The sequence below is a fragment of the Saccoglossus kowalevskii genome, chromosome 13, assembly GCF_978046115.1.
Source record: "Saccoglossus kowalevskii chromosome 13, keSacKowa6.1, whole genome shotgun sequence".
NCBI classification, from domain to species: Eukaryota; Metazoa; Hemichordata; class Enteropneusta; family Harrimaniidae; genus Saccoglossus; species Saccoglossus kowalevskii.
The window spans coordinates 29,688,565-29,703,832 of NC_140653.1; the positions used below are offsets into that span (position 1 = coordinate 29,688,565).

At 36.9% G+C, this 15,268-nt stretch overlaps 1 protein-coding gene and 1 long non-coding RNA gene across 2 annotated transcripts in view; one reads left to right on the forward strand and one right to left on the reverse strand.

Moving 5' to 3' along the window:
- The first annotated feature begins 2,083 nt into the window (after positions 1-2,083).
- The window catches only part of LOC146735225 (uncharacterized), a 29,690-nt gene continuing 16,505 nt past the window's right edge, over positions 2,084-15,268 (forward strand). The window contains exon 1 of the long non-coding RNA XR_014931419.1: positions 2,084-2,170. This is a non-coding gene — a long non-coding RNA (uncharacterized LOC146735225). The remainder of the gene's footprint in view (positions 2,171-15,268) is intronic.
- On the reverse strand, positions 7,321-11,479 carry LOC100371043 (steroid 17-alpha-hydroxylase/17,20 lyase-like). Its single transcript, XM_002730803.4, has 9 exons — positions 11,326-11,479; positions 10,823-10,996; positions 10,196-10,289; positions 9,595-9,756; positions 9,082-9,290; positions 8,694-8,816; positions 8,355-8,594; positions 8,144-8,242; positions 7,321-7,899 (listed from the first exon to the last, which is right to left on the reverse strand). Exons 1-9 carry the CDS (start codon positions 11,477-11,479, stop codon positions 7,649-7,651), a joined length of 1,506 nt encoding a protein of 501 aa, XP_002730849.3. The 3' UTR covers positions 7,321-7,648.

Here is a 15,268-nt window from a genome sequence, read left to right on the forward strand (position 1 = left end):
TCATGAAGTGAGATCGTTACCTCATGGTTACAAATAGTTTCACAGTTACTTTCACAGCGTCTGTATTGCTTTTATGTTATAGAAGCCACGTGTTTTAAATAAATCTGACCTAAACCGATGCACTGGAGGAATGATTATTTGAGCATGGTTGACACTAGTATGGGTATAATAGACGCAGTTTGACCCCAGAACACGTACTGTATATTTGACCCAGATTTGACAAGCGTGGTACAGTTTTTTGCGCGTGTCCGTAATAACGCGCACAAAGGATTGTGGGACAGAGTCCTTTATTTGCTGGCATTCTTGACTTATGACTGCAGTTCTTTTTTAAATTTTAGAGTAAATGCTTCAGATATGCTCTTAGGTTGCTTAATATCCGTCTGAAATTCTGGACTGTGGTCATATTTTTCGATTAGGAGTCGTATATTTAAATTACTCACTGTAACTAGTGTTTTGCATTATGAAGTATATTGTTATGAAGGTCAACACACTGCAATTAAGGTAAATATTTACCATTTCGTTATTTCATTGTTTTGCTTTCCAGCATTTACAGGAAACGCTTCATTCTAGAAAATGCTATCGCAAAACCGTTGTAATAATAAATGTAACAGCAGAATCTACTAGGAGAGTGACTGTGGTCCTAGTAATAAACTAAGTGACTTCTAAAGACTGAATGGTGTTTGCGAACTTCGTATTAGTTATAAACCGACGTTAGCTTCACGTTCATGTCACACCATGGAAACATCCAAAACATGTTGCTTGTTTTTGAGCGGAGCGGATCGCCAACCAGCCTACCGGCTTGTCGTTTTGTGTGTGTGTGTGTGTACATTTCCAGTGTTTTAACGTATGATTTCTTCTGTGATTTCTTTGGCTTGGCCGATTTCGTTCAAACTTGGCAGGTAGGTCACACCTTCACCCTAGTTAATTAGTGGCTCTAGTGGCCCACCGTTGCCATAGCAACAGCCAAAAAACTGATTTTTGGATAGCTTCGTGCCAAATGTATCTCCTCCTACAAATTTGGGATAAAACGCTTCAGACATATCTCATTCTACTCAGCTTGAGTGTGGGCACAAAGTTACTATTTGAATTTTTGATATCTGTTTTCATTACCGAGAAATTTGACCCCAAAGTTGGGGTAACTTTTCACCAGCAACGGCTTTTAACTCCTCTGTGATTTTTTTGGCTCCGCTGGTTTTGTTCATACTTCACAGGTAGGTCGTGTCGTCACTAATTGGAAAAAAATCCTGGACCACCACTGCCATTGCAACATCCAGAAACTGATTTTTGAATACTTTCGCCCCAAATGTATTACCTCCTACCAGTGTTGTACACAGTCAGCTGGCATCGGTGTCGGTGGGTGTATATGATAAAGGGAAGTTGTGCAACCAAATTTGCCGAGTTCGCAGTTTTTCGCTAATAAAAAAATAACTAAGGCAACAACTCACGGTTTTTCAGCATTTTTGTAGTAAAGACATTATTCTCCATCAATAATCCGCCTAAAACAGGAACATTTCTTCTAATTCTTGTGTTTTTTCGACGTTTTTCGAAAAACCTGCGATTAGGCTGCGAAAGTAGAATATTCCGGAGGGGCGAAACGGAAGAGCCAAATTTAATGCGTAAAAATAGAACGCGTATTTTGACCTCTTTGCGGTCGTTGCCAAAGAGCCCTGCGTCCATCGCCTAGCGATGCTCTTCCGTTTCACCAGTTGCGTTTTTTTGACTAAAATTTGGGCAGTACTGTTAGTCACGAAAATTGATGAATAAATTAATACACATAAAATGTGAATCACGGGCTAATTCAATGGTCACCAAACACTCCACTACTAAACAATCTGTGGCAAGATAGTAGCGTACTGTATATTTGACCCAGATTTGACAATCGTGGTACAGTTTTTTGCGCGTGTCCGTAATAACGCGCACAAAGGATTGTGGGGCAGAGTCCTTTATTTGCTGGCATTCTTGACTTATGACTGCAGTTCTTTTTTATATTTTAGAGTAAGTGAATTATTTGTTGAAAAAAGCGGAGAAAAAGTGATACGCAAAAATCGTGACGTCGACTCTACGCATGCAATGCAGCGTCGTGGAAATTGTCTACAGTACACGTAGACGCATCTTTCGATGACGTAGATTATTTTGCCAGCCAGCTGAAGACGCCGTACATTGTACTAAGGTAAGAGCTCTTGCCCTTTTCCACAAATTTTCATGACCATTGTTTGGCCCACCACAATTTTCTTGTGATTTAGGCGGATTTTTGTCACATGCAAGAAACTGCAATGGCTGCAATGTGTACATCAAAATGCTCTAATCATGCTTGTGATGTTGCTATTGTAGGTAAATGGCCACAGCAGGAATGTACATAACTGTCATTTATTAGGCAGAAACTGATAGGGGCCAATTCCTTGTGCTGATGTCTACATACACATGTACTTCAGTGAAATTTTTGCTGTCGCCATCTGCCATTCTTGGAATGGTGCCAACGATCAACAGTTCGTGCCACTCACCTCAACCTTAAACAATGACATGTGTTGTCATTCGTTATTAAGGCCAAATTTTATTTTTATGGAAATGAGTTACTTTTTCCTAAAATGAACAAAAGTTTATATTAATATCATCATGTAAAAAAAACACAATTGTTTAAAATGATTGTATTTGATGTAGACTGAACATGTTGGGGAAAAAATCTAAAATAATGAAATCCCTGCCTAACTACCTAATATTTTTTACCCTCATACTGGAAACACCAAATTTGTTTTTCATTGGCCTCATAATGATTTGAGATCTTTTTAACATGGTCCACATAAATAATGAGGGATGAACGGTATTCTGTACAAACAGGTCCATGCAGTTACATTCTATGTTTCTGGATTGATGTTGACTCATTTACAGCCCTGTCATTGGTGATACCAGGAATTTACTCCTTACAGTATGTGTGTGGGCTGTCTTATGTAAACCAATAATGCTGTCTTTGCACATGGTCAATTCACTCCAGTTATATGTCAGATGGCACATTGCCTTTGCAATGCGATAAATTCATTACTTTTACGGGTTCTATCAGTCTGATGGGATTGATATCATCAATGATATTCCTCTGAAGTACAATTACATTTCATATAGTCTCTTTGCACCTACTTTATTTCCTATTCATTCTGAATGGGCAGTTGGATGAACGTACAAAAGTAAGGGGGTATATTTGTAAGACACCCTGTAACTTTGCATAACTTTGCACAAACAACAAGATATAATATTTTCGGCAATATGACTACTACCAATTTGGTTGTCGGTGGTGATACATATCATTTTGGTCTTCGGTCAACTCTTATGTGCTTTTGCACCACGAGTCGTTTCATACACATCATACATGTCATGACACCCTGTTTACAACACTAATTTACCTCATTATAATGTAAATGTGCATAACCTGTTGAGAGAATGCTTGAATGCACGGTAGTGCTTTCAGCATCCTCTCGCCAGTTATTTACAATGTGCCCCAAGATTTAATTATGGAAAGTCCAATAATTTCCAAAGCATTGTCTATTTCAACAATGTTCTGTTCAATTGAACATTCCTCTACTCAACACCTTAATTCAACCATCACCTGTACCTTCTATTGGTTAAACTTGACAATTATTTTTACTTTATTTTTACTCGAATGTTTTTTGTAAACTTGTTGTTTATTGTTGGTTAAGATAAAAAAATAAAAACTTTATTATTTCCTTGTTCATTACAGACGATTATTTTATTCACATTATTTTACATGGTTGTCTTCGAACTAGTCATGCTAGTGATGTCTAATAGCAACTGCCAAATTACAATCGAGTGCTGGGTGGGTCACAGTCAAGTACAAATAAGCCATTCACTGCCAAAGAACAAATATAATCATTCTTTCCGATCAAATACTTTAACCTCCCCCTCTTGATTCAAATGACATAAAAGACTTAAAACATCACCTACTTCCTATAACACACAACACCATATTCACGTAATTGTTCATACATGTATACATTGTCACAGCAAAATCAATTACATAAATTTACCACTGGCTCAAGCAAATCCGTTGCCCTTATTAACTATAGCCTCTTTTGTTATCCATCTGTCTCGTGTTTCAATTACATAACGTTAGTCAAAAAATGTCAGCTTCTATTATTTGAACACTCGGGGAAAACACAATCCCATTATCAAGATCACGTTTATATTGCGCTGGTCCCGCTAACTCTGGATTCAGTTCAGGGGAAGTCACAGGCATATGTAAAACTAATCTCTATAAATCGTAAAATTCATAATCGCGCGTGCGTACTAGATTCAGTTCAGCAGATCTGCGGTCATTGCCTCGGCCAACGTGTTTATATAGGCGAAGCCGATATGTTTATTTTCTGTCTATGTTTCTATGCTATAATGTATACCGTGGTCTCTCTAGAAAATGTTACGTCGTCGTAAGTTCGACACGGTAGTTACAAGGACGAGATTCAGTGGTACACCAGCAATGCTAAAAGAGACGTTGACACGACGACCACAAGATATACACACAATGGCACCGACTTGTAGATAGGCAATGTTTAAACTAACCATGGTTACTAACCTTGGGCTGACCATACACTTCTGTTTTCGTTTGTGTACTTTTTTTAACATTCGAGCAGTAATAGTTAACATTTCTGAGCCATGTAAAATGTCATAATAATATACATACACATAAACGTGTTGGAATGGAGAGCTAATCTCTAAAATTCAGTTTGAGACACAAATACGCTTACAACAGCTTTTGCAATTTTGTAGTCGATGTTGTCTCAGCCATATTCACGACGGTGTAACGTATTTTCTCTTACGTCATCAAAGAAAACATGATTCAAGCACTCTAACTCATATAAACAATATATTTACAACAAAGCCAGTATGAAACATAATAGATGACAGTAAAATAAAAAATACAAATAAGATTAAAATTACAGTTGAATACATTTAAAGAACATTCATAACAAACATTGCAATGTAATGAATAAACTAAAATAAAAAAACACGTGGTACGCCTTGTAATGAAATCCTACTAACGATTTCTACTAACAGCTTTCTATGCACACGTGATCAGGGCACCGAAAATATGCAAACTTTATCAAGCCATATATCAAGGTTAGTTCAAATAATGTGACAGAAAAAACTTTATCCGGCTAGTCTATTGATTTGCGTTATCTGTTCGGGTTAATAAACCATAAGTCACGGCAATAAAAAAGGCTTGTCACTCCAGATTGTAAAATGTCATTGTCCTAGGTCAACGTCACTGCACTTAATGAGACACTGAAGTAAAGTTGACGAGACGACTTTTCTCCACGTGTATCTCGAATCTATGGCTGCTGGGAATGTGAGATAACCAGTGTCTTCTACGCTCTGTATAAATGAAACGTTTATTTTACTGTTTTGTAAAACGTTCTCTGATAATAAGTTCGGCATGAACGACCAGACGACTATCAAATGACATGTGAGGGTATTTAACACACGAGCTGGAATTAGAAAATGAGCACAGGCGCCATCAACGGTGCGTTAATAAAGACATGTTTCCCGAAAGCGGGGGTTATGTCGCACCATTTGGAATGCCGACAATGACAAACTAGACAAACGCAAAAGTATATATCATACTTTTAATGGATGTCTCGTCTGAGGAAGATCTGTGAATCGTTCGGTTCTGAACTCGCCAAGGAGTTTGTGTATTTAGCACTTCTACATTCGGATGATAGGGGATACGTTTTCTGATGCGGAATAATAGATTCACTACTATGAGCTGGTTTGCATCACTTTTTAACACTGTAAATATGAGAAGAATTCCAAGCACCAATGGCATGGGCATGAGATTGTTCAATCTCGTTGGGGATGTTTTCTCTCATACTCATCACAATTCTCAACCCGTGTGATAAATCTCATCCGAGCTTCTTAGGGGTATGGCATTCTATAAGTGTACGCGAGTTCAAATTTTGTGTTGAGTGAATGTTCGTTTTCCTGTATTTATTCTCATCACATGAGAATAACATCGCATAACATGTAGTCTAAATTGAACTGATTGACTAAGGTTATAGAACTAAATCTTTTCGCAGTGCATGGTCGCGATGGTAGGTTTTCTTTGTATTCGTGTTTTTTTCTTTTGTCATGACATTGAGGCTTTCAATGTGAACATACATTAGATAATTATTATACTAGATTTGGATAATTGGGGAAAATGAGAAATTATCATCAGTCCAAAGTACCTGAATGCGAGTGGTCAAAACTCGTATGCTCTACATGATGTACGAATGAGTCCCGACTCGTTGCATAAATTCTCCAACTCATCCAACCAGAAATAATATTCATGAAATAATAATACTTTTATTACGATTTTTGTATGACCGAGAAAAACAAAAACATGTCTTATAACAATATTATTATTCAGAAATACCATCCAATGCTATCTTTTAAAATGAGTGTAATATGTATAAATAGCTGATAAATTCTTGTAATATTACATTTAAAAGATACAAAGTAATACGAGTTTGGGGATTAATTTTCAAAATGTGGCGAATACCATATTCACATACCTGGTGTACACCAACAAATTTAGTATTATATAGAAAAATATATGAATGTATTAGAAATTGATTTTTATTCCCTCACTATTACCTTCATACCCACAAATGACCGGCATTCCTGTAAAACCGGGGAAACTATTTACCATACACTAGTGAAAACGTAACACTGATCGTATTCTTGTTTTCTTATTTGATTAATCAATTCGTTGCAATTTTTACATATTTCGGCACTTATGACGTAATTTTCGACATCAATCCAAGTTTGTTTCAATTGAGCCTGTAATATAATTTTACAGTGTAAATGTGCAATACCCACAAAGAAATACAATACTGATTATATACAGTTGCAGCGAGGCTCGTTTGTGATAGCGTTAATCCTTACCTAATTTCAGATTAATTTGGATTTTTTAAATGAATTTACTGTATTATTGGTTTGTTTTCTGTGAGGGTGTCCCAAATGAACTCTCAAACAGATGGCACGGAATATTTACGAACACCATATTACACTGAACCGTCGATTGAAAATATAAAATATGTTCCTCATAAGGTAGCAATTAAATGTACCGTAACTATGTTGCAAGAATCAACACCCTTCGGTCAATCTCCCTTTAAGGTACTGTTTCGATACTGTAGGCTGAATTCGCGCCCGTCTTTTCGAAACCCGTGTCTTACATAACTTTGTTTTGCGATTTACTTTGTACGCTGGCGAAGTTTGCCACATACAATAGATTTAAGTATGGTCAACAGTTTTTTTTTATTCAGAGGATATTTTAAGTGTGTCTTCGAAAGCATTATTTACTATGTAAACGTTTAACAAATATATATTTGTGTTGTGGTATTGAACTATCATAACACATACCACACCACTGCATTATTTATCAAGTTTTCCTGGATGAGAAGCAAAACTTCACTTACATTGCCTGTAAATGCACATCTATTCTAACTATCATAACAGCAAATTGGTTTCAAATCATCACAACAGTCAGCTACTTATTATATATTCATTACTATCTATTACAACATCTCTCCGTTCACGTTTCAGTTATTAATCGACAAATACATTTTGATGAAAAAATAAAGTTGAACTAAAGTAAATGCTGAACCTATATCCTTTTTTTAACTACTACTTCATATTCAGGCACTCTAAGGACAAACGAAGAAAGATTTCCTTCGAGACTTGGTAATGCTTTACCAGGCACTTGTGAAAACGCGAAACGTTGATACAAATAAGTGAACATCAGAAATATCTCTGGCTTAGCTAGGGACTCCCCAAGACAGACACGACGACCCGCTGAGAATGGGATGAAGTTGTCCTGTTTTGCTTTGAGTGACCCGTCTTTATCTATGAATCTCTCTGAAATGTACAGATAAATATTGTCATGGAATTTATGTGATACAGATAATATCAGTAATAAATTTACTTTTCATTTGTTTTTCATGGATATTGTAAAATTAATATTTAAGTTTAAAATATAACAGACATGTTTGTTATGTTTATAAAGAAAATATACACTTTGCATGCAAGAAACGTCTGATCAAATACCTTCATACAATGTTAAGAAACAATCCCTCACCACTTCATTACTCGGTAAACATACCTGGTCTAAACTCTTGCGGGTTATCCCAGTGTTTTTCATCCATCTGTACAGCCCATAAATTAACCATTACCCATGTATTCTTTGGGATCAGATATCCACCTAACAATAAACAGAATTTGTTGTTAATATAATTTTTCAGGGATTATAATACTGTTCCAAAGTTGTCAGTTTTAGTTTTATATATTGTTGTTATTGCAATAGAATATATTACCAATACTTGAGTCCACCAATGCTTTGTGTGGAATAGACATCGGCACAACAGTACGTATTCTCATCAGTTCGTGGATAACCGCATCACAATAAGGTAGATTGGGTCGGTCTGATAACAAAGGCAGCCTGTCGCGTCCAATTACGTCGAGGATTTCCCTAGCAACCTTTGCCTGTACATCCGGGTATCGGGTGAGGAAGATGATTGACCAATCCATTGTATGGGTGGTCGTATCAATACCAGCTGTAGAAAAATAGAGATTTTACAATATTAAGTAAATAACTTAATAATAATAATTTATGCATTTACAATTCTGACAATATGTGGCATTTATCGACCAACCTGCAAACATGTCAGAAACTGTTTGCACCAAATGTGTATCTGTCAGGCTACTAATGTTAGCATTTTCTTCCTTGGCTTGGCGTTGAGCATCGAGTAAGTAGTCAATGAGGTCATTCAAATTATCTAGAAATACATGAAAAGTTAAGTGCAATACAATCTGCATGCATGTATATGGTGAATAATTGTTTACTTAAGTAATATAATCTATCGAATACGTCTCGACCAATCAGACTGTCGCATTGCTGTTTGTATCTATTTTCGAATGGTATAAGAAAACCACAGAAAAATCCTTTCAAATAATAATTTATCTAACGGAAATGTTTAATACTCGATTTAATACAAACAAGAGCAATTAGCCTATGCAGTTATACAAGAACATTGCAAATACCTTCATCAAATTTCTGCCTATGCTCGCAAAACTTCTTGTAAATCATACCAAGATATTTGTTATTGACTTTGTCGAATTTCCGAGCAGCTGAAGTTGGAAAAATGGCCGTCCATGGAATCACATCGACCACAAAACCTTTGCCAATTATATTTGCAAAATCGTTTATAATGTCCATGAAGGCTTTAAGCTCTGGGTCATCAAGTGTATACCTAGAATTGACATTAATGAATCGACTACTGCTATACTATTTTACATATATAATATTTTATCAGTTTCTCCACAAACCCTAGATTAACCGGGTTAAATATGTTTCTCCAAAATGTAGAAAATAAATCACGTAAAAATGTTTATTTCATTTTATGAAATATGTCATACAACTTTGGTAATTTTATCATGTATTTCAAATTTGACGACACTTGTATGTGGCAGATGTGACAGATGTGACACATTAATGTATGCGTTAATTTTGAAACCTTTGTTAAGCAAATGATTGAAACATTTGAGTACACTTACTTTTGACCAAAGCAGAATTGAGCAACGATGTTGTTAACAGTTAAAAATAAAAGAGGTCTTGGGGCAATAACTTTTCCTTCATTGTCTTCCAGTATCTGTGACAGTAAGGGAATTGCGTCTTTACGCATCATGTTTTCTAGTTTATCACCACTGGCATAATTTCTGAAAATATAATGTCATCACAGTTATATCACGACTGTTATATATAAAATGCTGTAGCATGAGCAGCTGTCTCAGAGACTTTATATAAACCAGAATCTTCTCTGTAATTTATATGCATATGCAAGCTCAATTGAGATTTCTGTAGACAATCAACAATCATCTTAAGACTGATCGGCACTATTACACAGTCGTCGTCAAACAAGTCTATATTAACCTAAAACATATCTACATATATCTACATTGCCTCATTAATATATATTCACTATATTAAGTAGATATATGTTGAATGTATAGAGTGAGTGTTGGTAAATTAGTTTTTAACAATCGTTGTAGACACACGAGTTTTGTAAAGATCTAGGGGGCTCGTTCGGGAAGTTGTACCAGTATATCAGATAACTAAATCTTGTAATTCAATGCATAGCAAGAGAATTATGGATACCTTATTGCTTGGTGTGCGATCTTTCTATGCAGTTTCCATGCAGGACTATAATCACTGAAGGCTATGTCTTTAAATCCCTCGGATAACACTTTTCCTGTATTGTAAATAGCAGATGTCTCAAAGCTCTTTCAACCAATTTGAATATTCACAATCAATCGGTTATGAATATATTTATGCAAACCTAATTGCAAACATCGTTTTATTCGCCTGCATACCAGCACTTACATTCATATTTTTACTTGATTTTTCGTATTAGGAATGTGTTCAAAATGCGTATACCCCCTTTTAATCTGCAGGGAAATCTTATATAACAGAATCTATAAAAAGAACCTAAAATGTTATTTAAACATCGGGAATGCACACAAATAGATGGCCTTGATAATGAAAGTTATGTTTGATATAAATATAATACAAGTTTTAATCGATCCGAATTATCAAATATATGAAATTGCATTAGGACGAGCAGTAAATTATATATATTGGTATAGGTGATATAGGTATAGATATTGCATGTATACAAACAGACAGTAAATGCTAAAATATATGCTTTCGCCATCAATACATCAATCTCTATTAAATTTGTGACACAAAATCGGTTTCTAGTATTTTTTGATTCATACAACCTACCCGTAAACGACTGCGGTCTCCCGGCAAAATCAGTCGACTTTTTTACCAATGTTTCTTTGATCAGTTCATAGCTATTCACTATTACCACTTGGTGACTGCCTAACTTGATGGTAAATATGTCTCCGTACTCCTTAGCCATTTGCAAAAAGTCCAGGTGTAAATTGTCAGTCAAAGCTGTATAAAGTATGGATGAATAGAGTGCTTTTTTTTAGTTTTTTTTTGTGGGCAAACTATTTCAATATAGGCACAATCACCAATATTTTGATTGAATTAATGTTTCTGCTAACTATTTGGCCAACAAATTGTTCAGCTTGACGTGTGTACTTTCAATCAGCGATGATTAAAACGATACTATCAATAGTATATTACTTTTACTGAATATCATTAGAGTTCTAAACTAAATTCCGACACAGTTTTGTTTTAATTAGTATTCATGCGCTACACTACTTATTATAATTAATCTGGCACTTCATGTATATTGAAACAAGTGTCATGATACTTACATAGCATACTGCCGATAATTGGAAAACCACGTGGTCCAGGGGGCATACCAGATGGTCGATGGATGCTCCATAGCATTAGGGCAACCAATAGGATTATGACAACCGCTATCAATTTGTACGTCAGACTAACAGACAATATGCTTTCCAGCAACATGATTACAGTGTGGATTGTCAATAGATTTTAATGCGAGTCTGTAAAGAAAACAAAATCAAATAGTCAGCACAACTACACATGGTGATTAAATATGGACTATTTACCTTGTAGAAAAATTCATTCATTTCATTGTTGAATAGACGAGTTCTTAGTCGAGTATATTGCTGCACGGTTAGTAACCATGATTGCTGTGAACACAAGCATTGAGTTTGGGGATCAAGGAAGTTCGTCTCGCTTACCTGAACACACTTACACGTAGAGATACCAGATTCGACCCAAATGAATACAAATAAGTTCATTACAGATAGTCCAGCTTTATTCACACAAGCAGTCAGCTGAGGTAACCCCTAGCTGTACTGTTCTCTCGTTCTCCGCCTCACTAAAGTTACAAACTCTATATTCAAAGTCAAACATGTGATCAGCCAATCGCTGCGGTCGTTGGCACGATCACGTGATTACCAGGGATGTGTCTCAAAAGCCTTGCAAAGTTGCCATTACTAAATACAATAAGTAAACAACCTATTTATCAAATTCCTGTTATATGCTAGTATGTTTATAATCTTCACCTTAAACATGCAAGTTGTTGATTCTAAACAATAGTTCAACGGCGTGTCAACCGAATGTGCGAACGTGAAGTTGCTATCACAACAATATTCTGTTGCGGGCTAACCGGAACTATTAAAGGGCGGTAGTCGTCGCGCCACGCATGCGCGAGATATATGGGTATCATATAAACAAAGATGGCGACATTGGTTTTTGGGCAGATCAGCGAGTACAAACTAAGACGTTACCGAGTTTTAATTATGTATTTTTAGGTGATTGGAAGGTATCGACGAAAGTCAGTGGAAGTCGCACCCAGGTCAGAGCTCGTTCTTGTGATTTCTATTAGAAGAACGCTTTGGATTGTGGGAAAATCAATGTTTATAAAAGGCCGCACATGCGCAGCGTGACGACCACTGCCCTATAGTAGTTTGAAAGTTATTAAACTTTTTAGTTATTGAGGGTCAGAAAGAGAAAATGGATGATAAACTGAATGTTAGCACAATTCAAAGTGTGTTTGACATAACAGATCATGAATTATCGTATATACAACATACCGCCATGTATATAGCATATCATAATGCATAAAACGTACCTGTAAGGCTGTTGGTGTAGTAATAACCGCAAGTGACTGATTCGTAATGAGATCAGGGCTTTTATAGCACCACACAAATCACACAACGCTTAGTCATCCAAGTAGGGTCAAACCAGGTCGCATATGCACTTTGTAAGTTCACGACAAGTTCACGAATAGTTCACGAATAGTTCACGAATGCGTGCCCATCAGTGTCCACATTGACACGAACTGGCACGACGAGTTCACGCATAGTTTGCGCATAGTTTACGCACTGCCCGCATTGGCACGACGAGTTTGCGCAATTCGGACGGTGGCGTGCCGACTTGGGCACGCCATATAAAAAAGGGGGCCTCCCCAACCCCTGGTCATTTTTGGATTGGCTGTGGCAGAGACAACATGCTGAATGTCAGAGACACAATCATTGCAGGGACGAGAAGATGCCTATATCTGGCAGCTGATCTAGCCATTGTTGAAGAGCAGCAGAAAAGGCTGGAAGAGGCAGAAGAGCAAGAAAAGGTAACCCCACTGGCGATCTCTGGAATGGCGAGCAGTGACCAAGAAGCCCTGCACCGACTCGAGCGCCACTGTTGCGCAGTAGTCGTGAACTGCTCGTGAACTCGTCGTAAACTGCTCGTAAACTAGTCATGAACTGCATAACTGCTCGTTCCATCAATGCGTGAAGTACACGTGACCGTGTCAGTGGGAAGGCACGGTCACGCTGCGACGCGCACCAACTGGTGAACATGTCTTCAACTACTCGTGAACATTTTGAACATTTCAAAATTCTCGTCCCGACATGGCACGCAGTCACGACGTGTTTACGCACACTTCACGCCAGTTCACGACTAGTTTGCGCACTGGCGTGACACAAAATCGTGTAAGTGTCAAGCTGGCTTTAATGTTTAAAAATGTTAGTGACGTATTCTCACCATTGGCTGATTTAGATGAGGTCCGAGGGGACCGCGGCCCCCCTATTTTTAACAACCAACAGGGCTTCGCGCCATCGGCGCTCGCGAACTTGGCTTTATGCCATCTTATCGCCCCCCCCTATTCCAGAATCCTAGATCCGCCCCTGCTCACGTGGTCTTGATTGGGTATTTTTTATTGCGTCTGTATACTCGTATAAACAGAAGTAAGGGGAGTGTAAATTCGATTCAATGATTTAGTTTTTCATTGAAATGTGTACAACTGCCATTTTTGCCACAGATTTCAAACAATTGAAAATGTATGATTTGTATTTTGGGATGATATGTTTGGGTGTAATACATAATAAATAATAAGAATATATGTGAATTATAAATATATAGCTCTCGTTAAGGCTCTTGTAAAAAATGTCAAACTTTACGGCCCTCGATATAGAGCACTTTTGTCTTTACCGCGCCCCTTCAGTGGGTATATTCTTGAGCCCTGTACGAGTTATAATAACGCATACACAGTGCAGTGAATGCATTACAGATTGATATACCGGGCCCGAATTTTGGCACTACAAAAATCGACCAATGACTGAGACGCCAAAGCATGGTTTTATAAATACATAAGAATAATATAAGAACCTGTATTTTCAGAGGTGTATTCTTAATTGTATTGATTAACAGTAGTTAACAGCAATGTGTTGTCCCGATGACATGCCTTCATGACCATCGCGCTTTCCAGTTCTAATGTAAATATACTCACATTTAATAATATACACATTATCATACTAGAATAGTTCACCCGTCTGTCACATTCATCTTTATTGTAGGTAATAGCTTTTACCTATTGGTCATCAGTCCAAAGTATCTGTATATGTCCTGAGTGATCATAATTCATTTAAATTATTGATTCGATATTGCATGGATTCTTTTCATACTCCTTATTCACCCCCACATCATAAATAATAATTATATGTTATTTATTATGCTGATCATGGTGACTTAGAAAATTAAAAACATTATCTTGGACTTATTAGAATAATAAACCCTCCTCCAAACTACCATCAGCACACACACCCACTCTTATAATGTATTGCAGTATTCTATGATAAGTCTATGAGGGTTTTGTGAAAACAGTTCTCATAATTTTTAAATGAACATTTCTACGCAAGTGTAGTTACAGTTTGCGCGTCGTCCGTGCCTTCCAAACTAGGTTAATTTGATTCATTTGCATATACTTGATACCCAAGACAAAAACCACCGAAGCAATAAAGAAATTAAGGTGTATATTTGTGTTCATAAGTACCGGGGGGGGCAGTTGATACATAGCTGGGTGGGGAGGTGCCCCTGAGTGCTCAAAAGTGTAACCATTTTTATACCTGGATAGTGGCAAAATCTATACCCATATTTATACCAAAGTACCATTTCTGTCATCACTGTTTATTCCAAATAAAACAGTTACCGTATTTGCTCTTTACAGTTGCATTATATATTGATTTATTAAAATGATTGCCTTGTTTAATTTCCGGGTTGATGTATATATGGATCTGAGGCCGGGATCTGAGGTGGAGATATTCGCTAATCGGAAAAATATTACCGATATTTATACCTATCTTGACCAGAAATAAGACCTTACCTAAAATCCCCAAAACGAGACCCATTTCAGGGGCACGTCCCCATTAGGCAAGTTCTATGTATTGCCCACCGGGAGAGTGGGGGGGGATACTCGGCGTATTACACTTTAATTACACCTAATTACAA

Excerpts from the sequence above, each read along its gene's own strand:
- LOC100371043 (XM_002730803.4), bottom strand. The coding sequence starts at position 11,479 with ATGTTGCTGGAAAGCATATTGTCTGTTAGTCTGACGTACAAATTGATA. Across the intron at positions 8,817-9,081 it reads TAGGCAGAAATTTGATGAAG|ATAATTTGAATGACCTCATT; the intron begins GTATTTGCAATG and ends ATGTATTTCTAG. Across the intron at positions 8,595-8,693 it reads AGTTTCTGACATGTTTGCAG|CTGGTATTGATACGACCACC; the intron begins GTTGGTCGATAA and ends ATTTTTCTACAG.